We start from the raw sequence: 23,265 nt of genomic DNA on the forward strand, positions 1-23,265 counted from the left end.
AGCTGATAGCCCCCCCCCCCAGTATTGATACTGTATAGTAGCTGATAGCCCCCCCCCCCCAGTATTGATACTGTATAGTAGCTGATAGCCCCCCCCTCCAGTATTGATACTGTATAGTAGCTGATAGCCCCCCCCCCCCCCAGTATTGATACTGTATAGTAGCTGATAGCCCCCCCCCCCCCCCCCCCCCCAGTATTGATACTGTATAGTAGCTGATAGCCCCCCCCCCAGTATTGATACTGTATAGTAGCTGATAGCCCCCCCCTCCAGTATTGATACTGTATAGTAGCTGATAGCCCCCCCCCCCAGTATTGATACTGTATAGTAGCTGATAGCCCCCCCCCCCCCCCCCCCAGTATTGATACTGTACAGTAGCTGATAGCCCCCCCAGTATTGATACTGTATAGTAGCTGATAGCCCCCCCCCAGTATTGATACTGTATAGTAGCTGATAGCCCCCCCCAGTATTGATACTGTACAGTAGCTGATAGCCCCCCCCAGTATTGATACTGTATAGTAGCTGATAGCCCCCCCCCCCCCCCCAGTATTGATACTGTATAGTAGCTGATAGCCCCCCCCCAGTATTGATACTGTATAGTAGCTGATAGCCCCCCCCCCCCCGTATTGACACTGTATAGTAGCTGATAGCCCCCCCCCCCAGAATTGACACTGTATAGTAGCTGATAGCCCCCCCCCCCCCAGTATTGATACTGTATAGTAGCTGATAGCCCCTCCCCCCCAGTATTGATACTGTATAGTAGCTGATAGCCCCCCCCCCCCAGTATTGATACTGTATAGTAGCTGATAGCCCCCCCCCCAGTATCTACCACTCTCTGGGAAGAGAAGCAGCTGATTTGGGATCATATGCATTTCCACTGTACTTGTACATGTGGAACTAAAACTTGAAAATGTATGGAGGGAACGGTGGTTGCCTGTGGCACGGGGCATCTGGACAGCTGACCCCCCCACCCCATTCATCTCAAGTGACACTAACCACATGGACCACTTTGTTCATACGTTTGTCAGCAAGAGCAAGGGTCAAATCTCTGTGTCCATTCGACAATAGAGTCCTCCTCTTCTGTCTCCCAGGTACCTGACAGACTTTGAGCCGGTACAGTGTCTGGGTCGAGGAGGGTTTGGTGTCGTGTTTGAGGCTCGGAACCAGGTGGACGACTGCAACTATGCTATCAAGAGGATCCGCCTTCCTAACAGGTAACGGGCTTCAGCATGGTTACAAACAAAGTACCTGTGTTTACTAAACCCCCTAGCCTGTGTATTGACCAGCTCTTACCCAACAGAGAGCTGGCTAGGGAGAAGGTGATGAGAGAGGTGAAGGCTCTGGCCAAGCTGGAACACCCAGGGATCATCCGTTACTTTAACGCCTGGCAGGAGAGCCCTCCAGAAGGCTGGCAGGAGGGACAGGACCAGCGCTGGCTGGAGGAGAGGTAGGAACCATAATGATCTTACATCAGGTAGGAACGCCCTCCAGAGGGCTGGCAGGAGGGACAGGACCAGCGCTGGCTGGATGAGAGGTAGGAACCATAATGATGTTACATCAGGTAGGAACGCCCTCCAGAGGGCTGGCAGGAGGGACAGGACCAGCGCTGGCTGGAGGAGAGGTAGGAACCATAATGATGTTACATCAGGTAGGAACGCCCTCCAGAGGGCTGGCAGGAGGGACAGGACCAGCGCTGGCTGGAGGAGAGGTAGGAACCATAATGATGTTACATCAGGTAGGAACGCCCTCCAGAGGGCTGGCAGGAGGGACAGGACCAGCGCTGGCTGGATGAGAGGTAGGAACCATAATGATGTTACATCAGGTAGGAACGCCCTCCAGAGGGCTGGCAGGAGGGACAGGACCAGCGCTGGCTGGATGAGAGGTAGGAACCATAATGATGTTACATCAGGTAGGAACTATTACAGTGTAACACCAGGCAGGAGAGCCCCCCCCCCCCCTAAGGCCTGGCTGGGGGAACTTTTTGTCAGAAATGGACAGCTATTAATTGAGCGAGAGTCACAGCTACAGTTGAAGTCGGAAGTTTACATACACTTAAAACTCGTTTTTCAACCACTCCACAAATGTCTTGTTAACAGACTATAGTTTTGGCAAGTCGGTTAGGACATCTACTTAGTTATTAAAACTCGTTTTTCAACCACTCCACAAATGTCTTGTTAACAGACTATAGTTTTGGCAAGTCGGTTAGGACATCTACTTAGTTATTAAAACTCGTTTTTCAACCACTCCACACATGTCTTGTTAACAAACTATAGTTTTGGCAAGTCGGTTAGGACATCTACTTAGTTATTAAAACTCGTTTTTCAACCACTCCACAAATGTCTTGTTAACAGACTATAGTTTTGGCAAGTCGGTTAGGACATCTACTTAGTTATTAAAACGAGTTTTTCAACCACTCCACACATGTCTTGTTAACAGACTATAGTTTTGGCAAGTCGGTTAGGACAGCTACTTTGTTCTTGACACAAGTCATTTTTCCAACAATTGTTTACAGACAGATTATTTCACTTATAATTCACTGTATCACAATTCCAGTGGGTCAGAAGTTTACATACACTAAGTTGACTGTGCCTTTAAACAGCTTGGAAAATGCTAGAAAATGATGTCATGTCTTTAGAAGCTTCCGATAGGCTAATTGACATCATTTGAGTCAATTAAAGGTGTACCTGTGGATGTATTTGGAGGCCTACCTTCAGTGCCTCTTTGCTTGACATCATGGGAAAATCTAAAGAAATCAGCCAGGACCTCTGAAAAGAAATTGTAGACCTCCACAAGTCTGGGTCATCCTTGGGAGCAATTTCCAAAAGCCTGAAGGTACCATGTTCATCTGTACAAACAGTACGCAAGTATAAACACCATGGGACCACGCAGCCGTCATACCGCTCAGGAAGTAGACGCGTTCTGTCTCCTAGAGATTAACGTACTTTGGTTCGAAAAGTGTGAATCAATCCCAGAACAACAGCAAAGGACTTTGTGAAGATGCTGGAGGAAACAGGTACAAAAGTATCTATATCCACAGTAAAACGAGTCCTATATCGACATAACCTGAAAGGCCACTCAGCAAGGAAGAAGCCACTGCTCCAAAACCGCCATAAAAAAGCCAGACTACGGTTTGCAACTGCACATGGGAACAAAGATCGTAATTTTTTGAGAAATGTCCTCTGGTCTGAACAAAAATAGAACTGTTTGGCCATAATGACCACCGTTATGTTTGGAGGAAAAAGGGGGAGGCTTGCAAGTCGAAGAACACCATCCCAACCGTGAAGCATGGGGGTGGCAGCATCATGTTCTGGGGGTGCTTTGCTGCATGAGGGACTGGTGCACTTCACAAAATAGATGGCATCATGAGGATGGAAAATTATGTGGATATATTGAAGCAACATCTCAAGACATCAGTCAGGAAGTTAAAGCTTGGTCGCAAATGGGTCTTCCAAATGAACAATGACCCCAAGCATACTTCCAATGTTGTGGCAAAATGGCTTAAGGACAACAAAGTCAAGGTATTGGAGTGGCAATCACAAAGCCCTGACCTCAATCTTATAGAAAATGTGTGGGCACCAGCTCTGTCAGGAGGAATGGGCCAAAATTCACCCAACTTATTGTGGGAAGCTTGTGGAAGGCTACCCAAAACTTTTGACCCAAGTTAAACAATTTAAAGGCAATGCTACCTAATACTAACTGAGTGTATGTAAACTTCTGACCCACTGGGAATGTGATGAAATAAATAAATGCTGAAATAAATCATATTCTGACATTTCACATTCTTAAAATAAAGTGGTGATCCTAACTAACCTAAGACAGGGAATTATTACTAGGATTAAATGTCAGGAATTGTGAAAAACTGAGTTTAAATGTATTTGGCTGAGGTGTAAACTGAGTTTAAATGTATTTGGCTGAGGTGTAAGTAAACCTCAGACTAGAAACTGTATGTTTCTAGAACCCATTGATCCTTGTCTCCATCTTGTTTAATGATGGTTGAAGCCATTTCCGTTCTTGAAATGTATGAAGTAGGATGATGGCGATCGTAATATTCCTCTCCTCTCTCTCAGCACTACCGACTGGCCACTGAGCTCCCCCGACCACATGGAGGTGCTGTCTGTCAAAGTGCCCATCTCGTCTGTCTCCAGCCCTGTGAGTTCTGCGTCTGGGCTGGGCGGGGCCTTCATGACTGACCACGACCAATCCATGATCTCCAGATCCACAGGTGGGGCCATGGGATTTGGCTGTGGGGCTATGGACTTCAGAGTTGGGACTGACATCCCCTTCCCCCTGCTGATTGGTCAGGACAGTATGATGTCAGAGCTGGATAGCCAACCAGACGCAGAGGCCTCGACTTCAGACACTCCCCACTCCTTTGAGCTATGCCCCCCCCGCGGCCCCAGCGACTGCACCTCGTCCTCCTTTGACATCGTGTTCGAGGACTCGGGCTGCGACCGTGACGCCGACCCTGACCCTGAGGTCATGATCCCCTCAGAAGCCTCCGGATTGGCCAGTACCCCACTCACTGAGAAGGCTAGCTCCTCCTCCTCCCACACCAGAAGAACCGACCCTTTCCCCGTACCCGTCCCACCCTCCTCCCCCTCCATCCCTCCCTCCTCCTCTCCTCCACGCCCCACCTCGCTCTCCCTCTGCCTGGCCCCAAGCCCCTCCCGGACCCCCCCAACTCTGCGGCCCCAACCCTCTCCTAAAGTCTACCTGTACATTCAGATGCAGCTGTGTCGTAAAGACACCTTGAAGGATTGGATGTCTCAGAGATGTTTGCCTGAACACAGGGAACATTCTCAGTGTCTGGGCATATTTCTGCAGATCTCTGAAGCCGTTCACTTCCTCCACAGCAAGGGCCTGATGCACAGAGACCTCAAGGTGAGGACATCGACACAGATACATACACACAGGAATGAAGACACATGCACAGACAGATGGACACCCACCCACACAATCCCCAGCCCTACCTTCACCAGTATCTAACAATTCTCTCTCTCCCCCTCCTCTCCTCTCTCATCCTTCTTTCTCCTCTCTCCCTCTCCTCTCTCCTCCTTCCCTCTCTCCTCTCTCCTCCTTCCCTCTCTCCTCCTTCCCTTTCTCCTCTCCCTCTCCTCTCTTCTCTCCTCTTTTCTCCTCTCTCTTCCTTCCCTTTCTCCTCTCTCCCTGTCCTCTCTCCTCCTTCCCTCTCTCCTCCTTCCCTCTCTCCTTCTCCCTCACCTCTCTTCTCTCCTCTTTCCTCCTCTCTCTTCCTTCCCTTTCTCCCTCTCCTCTCTTCTCTCCTCTTTCCTCCTCTCTTCCTTCCCTCTCTCCTCTCTCCCCCTCCTCTTCTCCTTCTCTCTCCTCTCTCTCCCTCCTCACTCCTCCAGCCCTCCAATATCTTCTTCACAGTAGATGATGTGGTGAAGGTTGGAGACTTTGGTCTGGTGACAGCCATGGACCAGGAAGAGGATGAGGATGATTCAGGACCCCTAACTCCCATGCCCAGCTACGCCCGTCACACTGGACAAGTCGGCACCAAACTATACATGAGCCCAGAGCAGGTAAGACCGAAAAGACACTACATGACCAACAGTATGTGGACACCTGCTCGTCGAGCATCTCATTCCAAAATCATGGGCATTAATATGGAGTTGGTCCCCCTTTGCTGCTATAACAGCCTCCAATCTTCTGGGAAGGCTTTCCACTAGATGTTGGAACATTGCTGCTATAAAAGCCTCCACTCTTCTGGGAAGGCTTTCCACTAGATGTTGGAACATTGCTGCTATAGCGGTCTCCACTCTTCTGGGAAGGCTTTCCACCAGATGTAGGAACATTGCTGCTATAACAGCCTCCACTCTTCTGGGAAGGCTTTCCACTAGATGTTGGAACATTGCTGCTATAACAGCCTCCACTCTTCTGGGAAGGCTTTCCACTAGATGTTGGAACATTGCTGCTATAACAGCCTCCACTCTTCTGGGAAGGCTTTCCACTAGATGTTGGAACATTGCTGCTATAACAGCCTCCACTCTTCTGGGAAGGCTTTCCACTAGATGTTGGAACATTGCTGCGGGGACTTGCTTCCATTCAGCCACGAGCATTAGTGAGGTCGGGCACTGATGTTGGGGCGATTAGGCCTGGCTCGCAGTCTGCGTTACAATTCATCCCAAAGGTGTTCGATGGGGTTGAGGTCAGAGCTCTGTGCAGGCCAGTCTTGTTCTTCCATACTGATCTCGACAAACATTTCTGTATGGACCTCACTTTGTGAATGGGGGCATTGTCATGCTGAAACAGGAAAGGGCCTTCTCCAAACTGTTGCCACAATGTTGGAAGCACAGTTAATCCTGGTTCACCCTGTCCTGGTTCATCCTGGTTCACTCTGTCCTGGTTCACCCTGTCCTGGTTCACCCTGTCCTGGCTCACCCTGTCCTGGTTCATCCTGTCCCTGTTCATCCTGGTTCACACTGTCCTGGTTCATCCTGGTTCACTCTGTCCTGGTTCACCCTGTCCTGGTTCATGCTATCCTGGTTCATCCTGTCCTGGTTCATCCTGTCCTGGTTCACCCTGGTCTGTTTAACTTGGTTCACCCTGTCCTGGTTCATCCTGTCCTGGTTCATCATGTCCTGGTTCACCCTGGTCTGGTTAAACTTGGTTCATCCTGTCCCGGTTCATCCTTGTTCACCCTGTCCTGGTTAATTCTGGTTCACCCTGTCCTGGTTCATCCTGGTTCACCCTGTCCTGGTTCATCCTGGTTCACCCTGTCCTGGCTCACCCTGTCCTGGTTCATCCTGTCCTGGTTCATCCTGTCCTGGTTCATCATGTCCTGGTTCATCCTGGTTCACCCTGGTCTGGTTAAACTTGGTTCACCCTGTCCTGGTTCACCCTGTCCTGGTTCATCCTGTCCTGGTTCATCATGTCCTGGTTCATCTTGGTTCACCCTGGTCTGGTTAAACTTGGTTCACCCTGTCCTGGTTCATCCTGGTTCATCATGTCCTGGTTCATCCTGGTTCACCCTGTCCTGGTTCACCCTGTCCTGGTTCATCCTGTCCTGGTTCATCCTGTCCTGGTTCATCCTGGTTCACCCTGTCCTGGTTCATCCTGGTTCATCATGTCCTGGTTCATCCTGGTTCACCCTGTCCTGGTTCACCCTGGTCTGGTTAAACTTGGTTCACCCTGTCCTGGTTCCCCCTGTCCTGGTTCATCCTGGTTCCCCCTGGTCTGGTTAAACTTGGTTCACCCTGTCCTGGTTCACCCTGTCCTGGTTCACCCTGTCCTGGTTCATCCTGTCCTGGTTCATCCTGTCCTGGTTCACCCTGTCCTGGTTCATCCTGGTTCACCCTGGTCTGGTTAAACTTGGTTCACCCTGTCCTGGTTCATCCTGGTTCATCATGTCCTGGTTCATCCTGGTTCACCCTGTCCTGGTTCATCCTGTCCTGGTTCATCCTGTCCTGGTTCATCCTGTCCTGGTTCATCCTGGTTCACCCTGTCCTGGTTCATCCTGGTTCATCATGTCCTGGTTCATCCTGGTTCACCCTGTCCTGGTTCACCCTGGTCTGGTTAAACTTGGTTCACCCTGTCCTGGTTCCCCCTGTCCTGGTTCATCCTGGTTCCCCCTGGTCTGGTTAAACTTGGTTCACCCTGTCCTGGTTCACCCTGTCCTGGTTCACCCTGTCCTGGTTCATCCTGTCCTGGTTCATCCTGTCCTGGTTCATCCTGTCCTGGTTCACCCTGTCCTGGTTCACCCTGTCCTGGTTCCCCCTGTCCTGGTTCATGTAATAGATATTTTAGACTGGTAAATTGTCTGTCTGGTAACTCCTCCTGTTAGACTCGTAGAGCTGTCTAATAGAGATATAACCAAGATGTCCATCCGTGTCTTAACCTTTACTCTCACAAAGTAGATATCTACTCTCTTGTTACCCTGAACTGTGTAGTCTTCTAGATTAGAGATGTTTATCTATCTAACTGTAACCATAACCTTGCTCTCTCTCCTCTCCAGTTGTCTGGTGACTTGTACTCTCACAAAGTGGATATCTACTCTCTGGGTCTGATCCTGTTTGAGCTGCTCTGTCCTTTCAGGACACAGATGGAGAGGGTCAGGGTGAGTACCATACAATGGTGAATAGTACGAAATAGAAACTCACGGGGTGTGTAGTACGATATAAAAACTCACCGGGGTGAATAGTACTATAAATAAACTCACCAGGGTGAATAGTACTACAGTATTGTCCATGATACCATGTTTATCTCCAGACTCTGACTGAAGTCCGAGGGCTGCAGTTTCCTGCTGTCTTCTCCAAGAACAACGTCCAGGAGGTAAGTAGTGTATATCTGCTGTCTGTCTGGCGCCTCCTACTGTCTCTGCTGTCTCTCTGGCGCCTCCTACTGTCTCTGCTGTCTCTCTGGCGCCTCCTACTGTCTCTGCTGGCTCTCTGGCGCCTCCTACTGTCTCTGCTGTCTCTCTGGCGCCTCCTACTGCCTCTGCTGTCTGTCTGGCGCCTCCTACTGTCTCTGCTATCTGTCTGGCGCCTCCTACTGTCTCTGCTGGCTCTCTGGCGCCTCCTACTGTCTCTGCTGTCTATCTGGCGCCTCCTACTGTCTCTGCTCTCTGTCTGGCACCTCTTGCTGGCTCTCTGGCGCCTCCTACTGTCTCTGCTGTCTGTCTGGAACCTCCTGCTGGCTCTCTGGTGCCTCCTACTGTCTCTGCTCTCTGTCTGACGCCTCCTACTGTCTCTTCTGTCTGTCTGGCGCCTCCTACTGTCTCTGCTGTCTGTCTGGCGCCTCCTACTGTCTCTGCTGGCTCTCTGGCGCCTCCTACTGTCTCTGCTGGCTCTCTGGCGCCTCCTACTGTCTCTGCTGTCTCTCTGGCGCCTCCTACTGTCTCTGCTGTCTGTCTGGCACCTCCTACTGTCTCTGCTGGCTCTCTGACGCCTCCTACTGTCTCTGACTCTCTGGCGCCTCCTACTGTCTCTGCTGTCTGTCTGGCACCTCCTGCTGTCTCTCTGGTGCCTCCTACTGTCTCTGCTCTCTGTCTGACGTCTCCTACTGTCTCTGCTGGCTCTCTGGCGCCTCCTACTGTCTCTGACTCTCTGGCGCCTCCTACTGTCTCTGCTGTCTGTCTGGCACCTCCTGCTGTCTCTCTGGTGCCTCCTACTGTCTCTGCTGTCTGTCTGGCACCTCCTACTGTCTCTGCTGGCTCTCTGACGCCTCCTACTGTCTCTGACTCTCTGGCGCCTCCTACTGTCTCTGCTGTCTGTCTGGCACCTCCTGCTGTCTCTCTGGTGCCTCCTACTGTCTCTGCTCTCTGTCTGACGTCTCCTACTGTCTCTGCTGGCTCTCTGGCGCCTCCTACTGTCTCTGACTCTCTGGCGCCTCCTACTGTCTCTGCTGTCTGTCTGGCACCTCCTGCTGTCTCTCTGGTGCCTCCTACTGTCTCTGCTGTCTGTCTGGCACCTCCTACTGTCTCTGCTGGCTCTCTGACGCCTCCTACTGTCTCTGACTCTCTGGCGCCTCCTACTGTCTCTGCTGTCTGTCTGGCACCTCCTGCTGTCTCTCTGGTGCCTCCTACTGTCTCTGCTCTCTGTCTGACGTCTCCTACTGTCTCTGCTGGCTCTCTGGCGCCTCCTACTGTCTCTGACTCTCTGGCGCCTCCTACTGTCTCTGCTGTCTGTCTGGCACCTCCTGCTGTCTCTCTGGTGCCTCCTACTGTCTCTGCTGTCTGTCTGGCACCTCCTACTGTCTCTGCTGGCTCTCTGACGCCTCCTACTGTCTCTGACTCTCTGGCGCCTCCTACTGTCTCTGCTGTCTGTCTGGCACCTCCTGCTGTCTCTCTGGTGCCTCCTACTGTCTCTGCTCTCTGTCTGACGTCTCCTACTGTCTCTGCTGGCTCTCTGGCGCCTCCTACTGTCTCTGACTCTCTGGCGCCTCCTACTGTCTCTGCTGTCTGTCTGGCACCTCCTGCTGTCTCTCTGGTGCCTCCTACTGTCTCTGCTGTCTGTCTGGCACCTCCTACTGTCTCTGCTGGCTCTCTGACGCCTCCTACTGTCTCTGACTCTCTGGCGCCTCCTACTGTCTCTGCTGTCTGTCTGGCACCTCCTGCTGTCTCTCTGGTGCCTCCTACTGTCTCTGCTCTCTGTCTGACGTCTCCTACTGTCTCTGCTGGCTCTCTGGCGCCTCCTACTGTCTCTGACTCTCTGGCGCCTCCTACTGTCTCTGCTGTCTGTCTGGCACCTCCTGCTGTCTCTCTGGTGCCTCCTACTGTCTCTGCTCTCTGTCTGACGTCTCCTACTGTCTCTGCTGGCTCTCTGGCGCCTCCTACTGTCTCTGACTCTCTGGCGCCTCCTACTGTCTCTGCTGTCTGTCTGGCACCTCCTGCTGTCTCTCTGGTGCCTCCTACTGTCTCTGCTGTCTGTCTGGCACCTCCTACTGTCTCTGCTGGCTCTCTGACGCCTCCTACTGTCTCTGACTCTCTGGCGCCTCCTACTGTCTCTGCTGTCTGTCTGGCACCTCCTGCTGTCTCTCTGGTGCCTCCTACTGTCTCTGCTCTCTGTCTGACGTCTCCTACTGTCTCTGCTGGCTCTCTGGCGCCTCCTACTGTCTCTGACTCTCTGGCGCCTCCTACTGTCTCTGCTGTCTGTCTGGCACCTCCTGCTGTCTCTCTGGTGCCTCCTACTGTCTCTGCTCTCTGTCTGACGTCTCCTACTGTCTCTGCTGGCTCTCTGGCGCCTCCTACTGTCTCTGACTCTCTGGCGCCTCCTACTGTCTCTGCTGTCTGTCTGGCACCTCCTGCTGTCTCTCTGGTGCCTCCTACTGTCTCTGCTGTCTGTCTGGCACCTCCTACTGTCTCTGCTGGCTCTCTGACGCCTCCTACTGTCTCTGACTCTCTGGCGCCTCCTACTGTCTCTGCTGTCTGTCTGGCACCTCCTGCTGTCTCTCTGGTGCCTCCTACTGTCTCTGCTCTCTGTCTGACGTCTCCTACTGTCTCTGCTGGCTCTCTGGCGCCTCCTACTGTCTCTGACTCTCTGGCGCCTCCTACTGTCTCTGCTGTCTGTCTGGCACCTCCTGCTGTCTCTCTGGTGCCTCCTACTGTCTCTGCTGGCTCTCTGGCGCCTCCTACTGTCTCTGCTCTCTGTCTGACGTCTCCTACTGTCTCTGCTGGCTCTCTGTCTGACGTCTCCTACTGCCTCTGCTCTCTGTCTGACGCCTCCTACTGTCTCTGCTCTCTGTCTGACGCCTCCTACTGTCTCTGCTGGCTCTCTGGCGCCTCCTACTGTCTCTGCTGGCTCTCTGGCGCCTCCTACTGTCTCTGCTGGCTCTCTGGCGCCTCCTACTGTCTCTGCTCTCTGTCTGACGTCTCCTACTGTCTCTGCTGGCTCTCTGTCTGACGTCTCCTACTGCCTCTGCTCTCTGTCTGACGCCTCCTACTGTCTCTGCTCTCTGTCTGACGCCTCCTACTGTCTCTGCTGGCTCTCTGGCGCCTCCTACTGTCTCTGCTGGCTCTCTGGCGCCTCCTACTGTCTCTGCTGGCTCTCTGGCGCCTCCTACTGTCTCTGCTGGCTCTCTGGCGCCTCCTACTGTCTCTGATGTCTGTCTGCTTCTATCTCCTGGTCCAAATGGAGAATTAAATAACAGGCAAAAACACTGTTACAAAGCTTGATACAATAATATCAATAATAATATCATAGATGGAATAAAATACAATCATGGCATGAATGTACTACTCTTAGGAAATGAATAAGTATTGTATCTGATCAGTTGGGTATGTTTTGATATTGATCAGATCGTAGTGATCAGATCGTAGTGATCAGATCGTAGTGATCAGATCGTAGTGATCAGATCGTAGTGATCAGATCGTAGTGATCAGATCGTAGTGATCAGATCGTAGTGATCAGATCGTAGTGATCAGATCGTAGTGTGTGGTGTCATGTACCCTGATGTGTCTCTCCTGTGTACTCTAGCTGGGCATGGTCCGTAGCATGTTGTCCCTTAACCCGGCGGAGCGTCCTGAGGCTGCTGACATCACGGAGGAGCCTCTGTTTCAGGAACTGGAAGTTCCGTGTCGCCTGGCGGTCCGACAACGATCCCGGACATACAGCGCCTCGTCAGCCGGATGGCCTGCACGCACCTCTATAGCCTCTTCCTGAACACACACACACACACACGAACGCAACACACACACACACGCAACACACACACACACAACACACACACACACAACACACACGCAACACACACACACACACGCGCAACACGCACACACACACACATGCCAGTCACCCCTGTTCCCCCATTCTCAGTCTAATGCCAGACAGAACCTCCTCCCTCTGACACACCACCAAAGAGACCTTGTTGGACATCTCTCTCACATCGTTCCTACAGTAACCCTACTACAGTAACCGTACTCTCACACAGTGTTTGTTCATTCAATCTTTCCCTCCTGCTGAGCCCTGTACCTTATCAACCATATCTAGATGACACCTTGTTCTAACATGAACTGTCCTTAACTACTGGTAACTAGTACTGACAACTAGTACTGAACTAGTACTGACAACTAGTACTGAACTAGTACTGAGAACTGGAGGCTGAGACAGACATGCCTGACTTTGGTGAAAAACCTTTTCCTGCTAGTTCTGTTTAAGATGATTTAAATGTATTGCTTTAGGCCTTAGGAGGTTTGTGAGGCGTTAACTGCCTTTGTGTTGGTGAATGCATCAGATATCTGACCTGCCTTGGACCAGGAGACCTGCCCTCCACTAGAATGAATTAATGAATGGTGCTGGGGAATGTTTCTACAGCATGATGGGGATCACAGGGCTAAGAATTCCTCAAGCTATCTTCTTTTTTTGTTGTTGTAAATGTACAAAGTCAACTCTGTTTAAGTTGCTAGCCAGAGCAGGACAATGATTTTCCAAAAATGTTCTCCCTGCCAATTTTGTAAATAAGTAAACAAAAAAAATTCTAATGATTGTATGTTGTTAAAAGATGCGGTGTGGTCACACCTGTGTATATATACTGACTGTAATACGGTTCCATTGCTTTGTAAATGGCACTGACAGAATGAAGCATTATGATATCTGATGAAGGGAGAGAGAGGAGAGCTGCACTTGATCGCTAGCTGAATGTGATCTGGTCTCTTAAGCCCGGAGGATACTGTGTCATAGACATGGTTCTTTCTATCTAAGAAATAGAAGGGAGAGTGGATGTATTTCTAAGTTAACTGTCACCTAGGGGCCAGATTCAGTCCGATCACGTTTGGTCCTCTCTGCACGTTTTAAAGGCAGTAGTCCCATGTTTGCGTAGACCACATTCACGTGTTTTATTTAACCAGGTCGGCCAGTTGAGAACAGGTTCTCATTTACATGTTGTCATCTCATGTTGGCTTGATTAGAACTTGCCTTTAAATGTCAATTGCTCTATAAGTTGGCTCTTCCTCAGTCTGTATTTCATTTAGGCCCTGAACAAGAATGAACTGAAGGAGGACCACCCAATAACATGTTGGACCTTTCATTATGTGATAAACACCATGTTTTCTCCTCTGGACAGGAGAGCAGTGCTTTAGAAAAGTCTGATCAAGTCCTTGTTACTCTTATCACTGATAATTGTAATGTACTATAATTATTGTTTTTATCAATTGTACTTTTTCTAATGATTTTTGAAAGGCTTTTTTCATATAATCCTGCAGGCTTTTTGATTACTGTAAAGTTTTTGACTGGAGAAGCTGATAAATTTACAGCAGAGATCTGGTTCTGTTGAGTAGAGATGAGTCTTCTGTTGAGGAGAGATGAGAGTCTGCTGAGGTAGAGCTGGTTCTGTTGAGTAGAGATGAGAGAGGAGAGTCTGAGGTAGAGCTGGTTCTGTTGAGTAGAGATGAGAGTCTTCTGTTGAGTAGAGATGAGAGAGGAGAGTCTGAGGTAGAGCTGGTTCTGTTGAGTAGAGATGAGAGTCTTCTGTTGAGTAGAGATGAGAGAGGAGAGTCTGAGGTAGAGCTGGTTCTGTTGAGTAGAGATGAGTCTTCTGTTGAGTAGAGATGAGAGAGGAGAGTCTGAGGTAGAGCTGGTTCTGTTGAGTAGAGATGAGTCTTCTGTTGAGTAGAGATGAGAGAGGAGAGTCTGAGGTAGAGCTGGTTCTGTTGAGTAGAGATGAGAGAGGAGAGTCTGCTGAGGTAGAGCTGGTTCTGTTGAGTAGAGATGAGAGAGGAGAGTCTGCTGAGGTAGAGCTGGTTCTGTTGAGTAGAGATGAGAGAGGAGAGTCTACTGAGGTTTGGTCAAAAATAAAATCACTTATTTTTGATTTTTTTTATAACCCAAACTGGGTTGAACCAAATGGAACCAATAAGGCTGAAACAACAGGGAGGGACCTCGCTGAACTTGTCCAATAAAAAAAAACTCTGGTTTTCCATTGCAAAATGTTTTGCTACGGAGTGCACTAATGAATATACCCCTGGTTTAAATGATCAGACTAGATCTTACAGTTGATAACCTTTGACCTACTGTATCCGAGTCCCAGCAAAGAGGGTTGTTTTATTTGTATTCATGTTTTATGGACTATTATGAAGGAATTATCGTTCTGACTTTGCCTTCAAACTCTGACAACAACTGCAGCAAGTACCTAAATTGTATTTCTGTCTGTCTGCAATCAAGAGTATCTTAAGACCTTTAGATAATACTGTCATCTCTGCTTTTAGTTCTAGAAGTAGTGTTATAAATGACAAATATAGTTGAATTAGTTTATAAGATAGTTATCTAACGGATATTACGTTTTTCTGTCTCTTCCTCCCTCCTCCTCCCTCCTTCTCTTCTTCTCTCTTCTTTCCCTGGATGTCTGGTTCTGCACCTCTGACCTCTCCCTTGACCCCTAACCTTTGACCTGTAGTTAAATCTATCTGATCTGGTAATGATGTAAATATGTTTATTTTGGTTTATTTATGTTTAATGCCGAAATCAATCAGTTTTGGGTTGGTGGTACATATATATATATATATATGAACAATGCACTTCGTCCCATGAAGTGCATTGAAATATGGTGACTTCTTCCAAGTCTTACATTTAATAAACACTTCTATTACATTTGTAAAGTTTAGTGTGCTTTGGTGTGTTTTTGTTCCTGTGTGTGTGTGTGTGTGTGTGTGTGTTGGTCACTGTTTCAGACACCCTGAGCCAGCGGCCAGGCATCGGTCTGTGGGTACTTGCTACCCTCTCACAGGTGAAGACCTGGAAGGCCAGACGTAACCTTCGTGGACATCTGTTGAGACCCTGGCCTCAGAACAGAGGACCTACCTGCTGTCATGAACAACAGAGAGCTATGGACTGTTGTCCAGCGCATTGTGGCACCATAAGCAAGTGGTCCAGTCATTAGGCTGTTTTTGGTCCAGCCCCGAACCTTTGCATGGTCCAGCCCCGGACCTTTGCATGGTCCAGCCCCGGACCTTTGCATGGTCCAGCCCCGGACCTTTGCATGGTCCAGCCCCGGACCTTTGCATGGTCCAGCCCCGGACCTTTGCATGGTCCAGCCCCGGACCTTTTGATGTGTGTTATTTCAGTCTGATATGAGTTTCCATAACATCGTTTGCTATGCCTTCCAAATGCATGCTTTTCAACCGGTCGCTGCCTGCACCCGCATGCCCGACTAGCATCACCACCCTGGATGGTTCCGACCAAGAATATGTGGACGTCTATAAGTACCTAGGTGTCTGGCTAGACTGCAAACTCTCCTTCCAGACTCATATCAAACATCTCCAATCGAAAATCAAATCAAGAGTCGGCTTTCTATTCCGCAACAAAGCCTCCTTCACTCACGCCGCCAAGCTTACCCTAGTAAAACTGACTATCCTACCGATCCTCGACTTCGGCGATGTCATCTACAAAATGGCTTCCAACACTCTACTCAGCAAACTGGATGCAGTCTATCACAGTGCCATCCGTTTTGTCACTAAAGCACCTTATACCACCCACCACTGCGACTTGTATGCTCTAGTCGGCTGGCCCTCGCTACATATTCGTCGCCAGACCCACTGGCTCCAGGTCATCTACAAGTCCATGCTAGGTAAAGCTCCGCCTTATCTCAGCTCACTGGTCACGATGGCAACACCCATCCGTAGCACGCGCTCCAGCAGGTGTATCTCACTGATCATCCCTAAAGCCAACACCTCATTTGGCCGCCTTTCGTTCCAGTACTCTGCTGCCTGTGACTGGAACGAATTGCAAAAATCGCTGAAGTTGGAGACTTTTATCTCCCTCACCAACTTCAAACATCAGCTATCTGAGCAGCTAACCGATCGCTGCAGCTGTACATAGTCTATTGGTAAATAGCCCACCCTTTTTCACCTACCTCATCCCCATACTGTTTTTATTTATTTACTTTTCTGCTCTTTTGCACACCAATATCTCTACCTGTACATGACCATCTGATCATTCATCACTCCAGTGTTAATCTGCAAAATTGTAATTATTTGCCTACCTCCTCATGCCTTTTGCACACATTGTATATAGACCCCCCCTTTGTTTTCTACTGTGTTATTGACTTGTTAATTGTTTACTCCATGTGTAACTCTTTGTTGTATGCTCACACTGCTATGCTTTATCTTGGCCAGGTCGCAGTTGCAAATGAGAACTTGTTCTCAACTAGCCACCTGGTTAAATAAAGGTGAAATAAAATAAATAAATAAAATATACTGCACTAGGCAGTAGTGGGGATGTCAATAGTTAACACAACCACATTCATAATTGTAGCTAAACCCCTCTTCTTAAAATCAGATTTTAAACCGAACCCCACTGCTAGCCTTATGCCTAACCTTGGGTTAAGATTAAAAAATATATATATCCTACCTTTTTCAATTTGACTTTGCGGCTGTGTTATCTAGTGGAAAGCCAGAACTAGGCACTGCAGGGAAGCCCCTGAACGGATGCGGCAGCTGCTGCGATTGGTCAATACTTCACAACGCAGTGGACCGCCCATGTCCCTTGGCCCCTCCCCCAACCCTACAGGACGGTTCGATGTGGACGTCATCATTCAGCGAAACGCCCTGGTGGAAGCTACCTAGCTATTCTGCCTCAGTATAAGGGTTGGCTAATGCTAATAAGCTACCGTTAGCACTTAGCATCCTTAAGCTATTGGGTGACAGTCAGTTATTTATCAGTATTGTTTAATGAATGGGCAAGCTAAGAATATTGATTTAAGTCATAAAGTGTTTATTTCGAGCGAGTGCATTTGATGAGTTTCGTTTCTGTAGCTGGCTTGGCTGGCTAGCTGCTTCCGATAGCTACTGGCTGGCTAGCTAGCGGAGACCGAAGAGATGAGAGTTTTTCTGACTGAAACATGTCTTCTGACAGTGACACAGTGCCCCCCGGTGGACTGAAGCTGAACTGTGATATTCATATTAACCCTGTTTAAACTGGGCAATGTTGAAGAGGTGGAACTGACCAAATTAATCATAAAGGTCCTATAATCAATAACATTCTACAAGTAAACATTCTTGGGTCAAAAACACATTTAAAAAACGGGCCATTATTAAATTGGAAAAATTTGCCAGGACACCAGGGTAGCCTAGTGGTTAGAGCGTTGTACTAGTAACTGCAAGGTTGCAAGTTCAAACCCCTGAGCTGACAAGGTACAAATCTGTCGTTCTGCCCCTGAACAGGCAGTTAACCCACTGTTCCTAGGCCGTCATTGAAAATAAGAATTTGTTCTTAACTGACTTGCCTGGTTAAATAAAGGTAAAATAAATTTAAAAAACAGCCAAGAAAGACAGTCCAGCCTCCTTGCTAACCAGCCAAGAGAAACAGTCCAGCTAACCAGCCAAGAGAAACAGTCCAGACTCCCTGCTAACCAGCCAAGAGAGACAGTCCAGACTCCCTGCTAACCAGCCAAGAGAGACAGTCCAGCCTCCCTGCTAACCAGCCAAGAGAAACAGTCCAGCCTCCCTGCTAACCAGCCAAGAGAGACAGTCCAGCCTCCCTGCTAACCAGCCAAGAGAGACAGTCCAGACTCCCTGCTAACCAGCCAAGAGAGACAGTCCAGACTCCCTGCTAACCAGCCAAGAGAGACAGTCCAGCCTCCCTGCTAACCAGCCAAGAGAAACAGTCCAGCCTCCCTGCTAACCAGCCAATAGTGACAGTCCAGCCTCCCTGCTAACCAGCCAAGAGAAACAGTCCAGCCTCCCTGCTAACCAGCCGAGAGAGACAGTCCAGGCTTCCTGCTAACCAGCCAAGAGAAACAATCCAGGGTCCTCTCCACCCTTGTGTTTCCTGAGGAGAGGGTCCTCTCCACCCTTGTGTTTCCTGTAGAGAGGGTCCTCTCCACCCTTGTGTTTCCTGAGGAGAGGGTCATCTCCACCCTTGTGTTTCCTGAGGAGAGGGTCCTCTCCACCCTTGTGTTTCCTGAGGAGAGGGTCCTCTCCACCCTTGTGGTCCTCTCCACCCTCCCTCTCCAGGAGCCGACAGTAGGTTGGCCTGAGGTAGTTTTAACTGTGGGTTTCTCCTTCTCCAGGAGCCGACAGTAGGTTGGCCTGAAGTAGTTTTAACTGTGGGTTTCTCCCTCTCTAGGAGCCAACAGTAGGTTGCCTGAGGTAGTTTTAACTGTGGGTTTCTCCCTCTCCAGGAGGCGACAGTAGGTTGGCCTGAGGTAGTTTTAACTGTGGGTTTCTCCCTCTCCAGGAGGCGACAGTAGGTTGGCCTGAGGTAGTTTTAACTGTGGGTTTCTCCCTCTCCAGGAGATGACAGTTGGTTGGCCTTCCACTAGCACAGCCTCCCTGCTAGCCAACGATGTGTTCAGTCGAGAGACAGTCCAGTCTCCCTGCTAACCAGCCAAGAGAGACAGTCCAGCCTCCCTGCTAACCAGCCAAGAGAGACAGTCCAGCCTCCCTGCTAACCAGCCAAGAGAGACAGTCCAGCCTCCCTGCTAACCAGCCGAGAGAGACATTCCAGGCTTCCTGCTAACCAGCCGAGAGAGACAGTCCAGCCTCCCTGCTAACCAGCCAAGAGAGACAGTCCAGACTCCCTGCTAACCAGCCAAGAGAGACAGTCCAGACTCCCTGCTAACCAGCCAAGAGAGACAGTCCAGACTCCCTGCTAACCAGCCAAGAGAGACAGTCCAGACTCCCTGCTAACCAGCCAAGACAGACAGTCCAGCCTCCCTGCTAACCAGCCAAGAGAGACAGTCCAGACTCCCTGCTAGCCAGCCAAGAGAGACAGTCCAGACTCCCTGCTAACCAGCCAAGACAGACAGTCCAGCCTCCCTGCTAACCAGCCATGAGAAACAGTCCAGACTTCCACAAGCACAGTCTCCCTGCTGACCAACGATGTGTTCAGTTGAGAGCTAATCCTCTTTCTTGCAACATTCACCGCATCTCAGTGCAAGAGGCGTCACTACAGTCCCTGGTTCAATCCAGGCTGCATCACATCCGGCTGTGATTGGGAGTCCAATAGGGCGGCGCACAATTGGCCCAGCATCGTCCCGGTTTGGCCGGGGTTGGCTGTCAATTTAAATAAGAATTTGTTCTTAACTGACTTCCCTAGTTAAATAACTAAAAATAAAAATCTTTGATTTAATGCGGAATAATTTAGAAGCGGGTGGCAGAGATTTGCCAAAAAGCCTTGCAGAAAAGAATGCCAGTGTGAAGACAGTTAAGTGGGAAATTAAATGACTTTGGTTGGATGTGGCTGCCAAGCTGTCCACCCAATACAGAGACCTTTGACCCAGATAACGTAGCCAGGAAATGGTCCACCCTTGAGGAAGCTTATCAAAAGACAATAACAGTACGACAGGGAGAATCTGTTCTCAGTATTTTAATGAAATGGAACCATGAAATAGATTATCCAGTTATCAGCACAGCAGCATGGAGATCAGGAGCTTTGGGAATTCACAGCCATGAAATGCCCACCAATGAGGCCCCGTCAACAGTGCCAACCAGGCAGTCTACCAACCCCTTCGCAGGCAGAGGGCAGACAACAGGGGTGGGTTGACCTCTTCTGTGGTTCTTGAGGAACTCTGAAGACACCAGCCAGACATCAAGAGATGCTCAACCAGATGATATCCTCACAGCAGTCTTTCCACAACATTATGTGATTTTTATACTGTATTTTAACTTAGCAAGTCAGTTAAGAACAAATTCTTATTTACAATGACAGCCTACCAGGAAACAGTGGGTTAACTGCCTTGTTCAGGGGCAGAATAACACATTTTTACCTTGTCAGCTCAGGGATTCGATCCAGCAATCTTTTGGTTACTGGACCAACACTCTAACCACTAGGCTACCTGCAACCCCAGGTGATATTTTGATAGAATTTAAGTTTCGAAGCAGTGTTTGTTTATATTGAATTGAATGCTTGACATGGGCAGTAGCTCACCGGAGCTGACTACCGACACCTCAGATTTTCATCTGCATAAGCTCGTGTTCCTTTTATAGAATTTGAGCTCAAAGGTTTTGTGGAGCTCCTACAACTAAATGTAAACAGTACTGGTACCCAAAATGAGTTCAGAACCTATTTCAGTCCAAGACAAGTACTTTTTACATTTATGTTACCAAACATTGCAGTAAAACAAGTTTATATTTTGGGTTCTGATGGGGTACGACAGTTGAACTAAGCTCAATGAGGCATTTAGAAGTTATATTCGTCAAGTATCAATCAACATATCGTTCCATTTAAAAAGTCCAATAATTAATGTAGCAACTGCAGATTGTCCCTTTCAGTGATGTTGGTTATGTGTTTCATGACCAAGGTGAACATAATGCTGTAATATGAAACAGGAAAATGATCGTGTATGTATGTTAATTTCGAATGATTGAAGTACATTTTACGAGGCAAAGTACAGTGTGTGTCGAACAAGGCAGTTAACCCACTGTTTCCTGGTAGGCTGTCATTGTAAATAAGAATGTGTTCTTAACTGACTTGCTAAGTTAAATTAAAAATATATAAAATAAAAATCACATGATGTTGGGAAGGGTTGACATTGTGAAGGGATGGGTTGACATTGTGAAGGGATGGGTTGACATTGTGAAGGGATGGGTTGACATTGTGAAGGGATGGGTTGACATTGTGAAGGGATGGGTTGACATTGTGAAGGGATGGGTTGACATTGTGAAGGGATGGGTTGACATTGTGAAGGGATGGGTTGACATTGTGAAGGGATGGGTTGACATTGTGAAGGGATGGGTTGACATTATGAAGGGATGGGTTGACATTGTGAAGGGATGGGTTGACATTGTGAAGGGATGGGTTGACATTGTGAAGGGATGGGTTGACATTGTGAAGGGATGGGTTGACATTGTGATGGGTTGACATTGTGAAGGGATGGGTTGACATTGTGAAGGGATGGGTTGACATTGTGAAGGGATGGGTTGACATTGTGATGGGTTGACATTGTGATGGGATGGGTTGACATTGTGAAGGGATGGGTTGACATTGTGAAGGGATGGGTTGACATTGTGATGGGTTGACATTGTGAAGGGATGGGTTGACATTGTGATGGGTTGACATTGTGATGGGATGGGTTGACATTGTGAAGGGATGGGTTGACATTGTGAAGGGATGGGTTGACATTGTGATGGGTTGACATTGTGATGGGATGGGTTGACATTGTGAAGGGATGGGTTGATATTGTGAAGGGATGGGTTGACATTGTGAAGGGTTGACATTGTGAAGGGATGGGTTGACATTGTGATGGGTTGACATTGTGAAGGGATGGGTTGACATTGTGATGGGTTGACATTGTGAAGGGATGGGTTGACATTGTGAAGGGATGGGTTGACATTGTGATGGGTTGACATTGTGATGGGATGGGTTGACATTGTGAAGGGATGGGTTGACATTGTGATGGGTTGACATTGTGATGGGATGGGTTGACATTGTGAAGGGATGGGTTGACATTGTGAAGGGATGGGTTGACATTGTGAAGGGATGGGTTGACATTGTGAAGGGATGGGTTGATATTGTGAAGGGATGGGTTGATATTGTATAGGGTTGACATTGTGAAGGGATGGGTTGACATTATGAAGGGATGGGTTGACATTGTGAAGGGATGGGTTGACATTGTGAAGGGATGGGTTGACATTGTGAAGGGATGGGTTGACATTATGAAGGGATGGGTTGACATTGTGAAGGGATGGGTTGACATTGTGAAGGGATGGGTTGACATTATGAAGGGATGGGTTGACATTGTGAAGGGATGGGTTGACATTGTGAAGGGATGGGTTGACATTGTGAAGGGATGGGTTGACATTGTGAAGGGATGGGTTGACATTGTGAAGGGATGGGTTGACATTATGAAGGGATGGGTTGACATTGTGAAGGGATGGTTTGATATTGTGAAGGGATGGGTTGACATTATGAAGGGATGGGTTGACATTGTGAAGGGATGGGTTGATATTGTGAAGGGATGGGTTGACATTGTGATGGGTTGACATTGTGATGGGATGGGTTGACATTGTGATGGGATGGGTTGACAACTGGTGATTTGACATGAAAATAACATTTTATTCATTCATTTGATTCAATCCAACACAGAATGGAAATGTCTTATCAAACTTCAATTTGAACTTAATGAACTTAATGTCATTAGTGGTTATCGTCCCCCTTCCTTGGGCAACCCTGTGGATACTCATCACCCCTGTCAGCAGGACCAATATGCAGCGTGCATAGCGCCATAATGGTCTTCACCACCACATCTACTCTGGTGTTTTGGAGGTCCCTCCACTTGCATGTCATCCGGCCAAAGGTCTGCTTAATGACCGACCACCCTCCCACGACTCACACAGGCATTCTTGTTCTCGGATTGCAAGGCACCGTTATCTCGTTTGGGCGTGACAGTGAAAAGGAAGGGTTGGCTGAGGTACGCCGTGTCCCCCAACATCTTGTAGTCTCTCACCTTCTCCTGTCCGTAGGTGCAGAAGGTGGAGGACCTCAGCATTCACACATCGTGAACACTTCGTCCAGTCGATGGATCTGCCCATTTCATCCACGATGCCCTGGAGGACCTCAGCCCTTTTCATCCACGATGCCCTGGAGGACCTCAGCCCTTTTCATCCACGATGCCCTGGAGGACCTCAGCCCATTTCATCCACGATGCCCTGGAGGACCTCAGCCCATTTCATCCACGATGCCCTGGAGGACAACTGAATAGAATTACTTCCGATTAATGTAACGGGAATATAAAGGCAACATGCAACAATTTCAAAATTTTACTGAGTTAAAGTTCATTGAAGGAAATCTGTCAATTGAAATAAATTTATTAGGCCCTGATCCATGGATTTCACATATTTTATTTTTATTTCACCTTTATTTAACCAGGTAGGCAAGT

At 48.8% G+C, this 23,265-nt stretch overlaps 1 protein-coding gene across 1 annotated transcript in view; it reads left to right on the forward strand.

Annotated features, from left to right (window-relative positions):
* eif2ak3 (eukaryotic translation initiation factor 2-alpha kinase 3) overlaps nucleotides 1–15,046 on the forward strand; it is a 78,608-nt gene extending 63,562 nt beyond the window's left edge. Inside the window, exons 11-17 of the mRNA XM_031787622.1 lie at nucleotides 1,089–1,211; nucleotides 1,298–1,444; nucleotides 4,065–4,878; nucleotides 5,367–5,540; nucleotides 7,973–8,074; nucleotides 8,227–8,289; nucleotides 11,931–15,046. Of these exons, the coding sequence (XP_031643482.1) occupies nucleotides 1,089–1,211; nucleotides 1,298–1,444; nucleotides 4,065–4,878; nucleotides 5,367–5,540; nucleotides 7,973–8,074; nucleotides 8,227–8,289; nucleotides 11,931–12,116 (1,609 nt within the window). The 3' untranslated portion in view covers nucleotides 12,117–15,046. The remainder of the gene's footprint in view (nucleotides 1–1,088; nucleotides 1,212–1,297; nucleotides 1,445–4,064; nucleotides 4,879–5,366; nucleotides 5,541–7,972; nucleotides 8,075–8,226; nucleotides 8,290–11,930) is intronic.
* The last annotated feature ends 8,219 nt before the right edge of the window (nucleotides 15,047–23,265 follow it).

The sequence above is a fragment of the Oncorhynchus kisutch genome, linkage group LG14 (assembly GCF_002021735.2).
Source record: "Oncorhynchus kisutch isolate 150728-3 linkage group LG14, Okis_V2, whole genome shotgun sequence".
NCBI classification, from domain to species: Eukaryota; Metazoa; Chordata; class Actinopteri; order Salmoniformes; family Salmonidae; genus Oncorhynchus; species Oncorhynchus kisutch.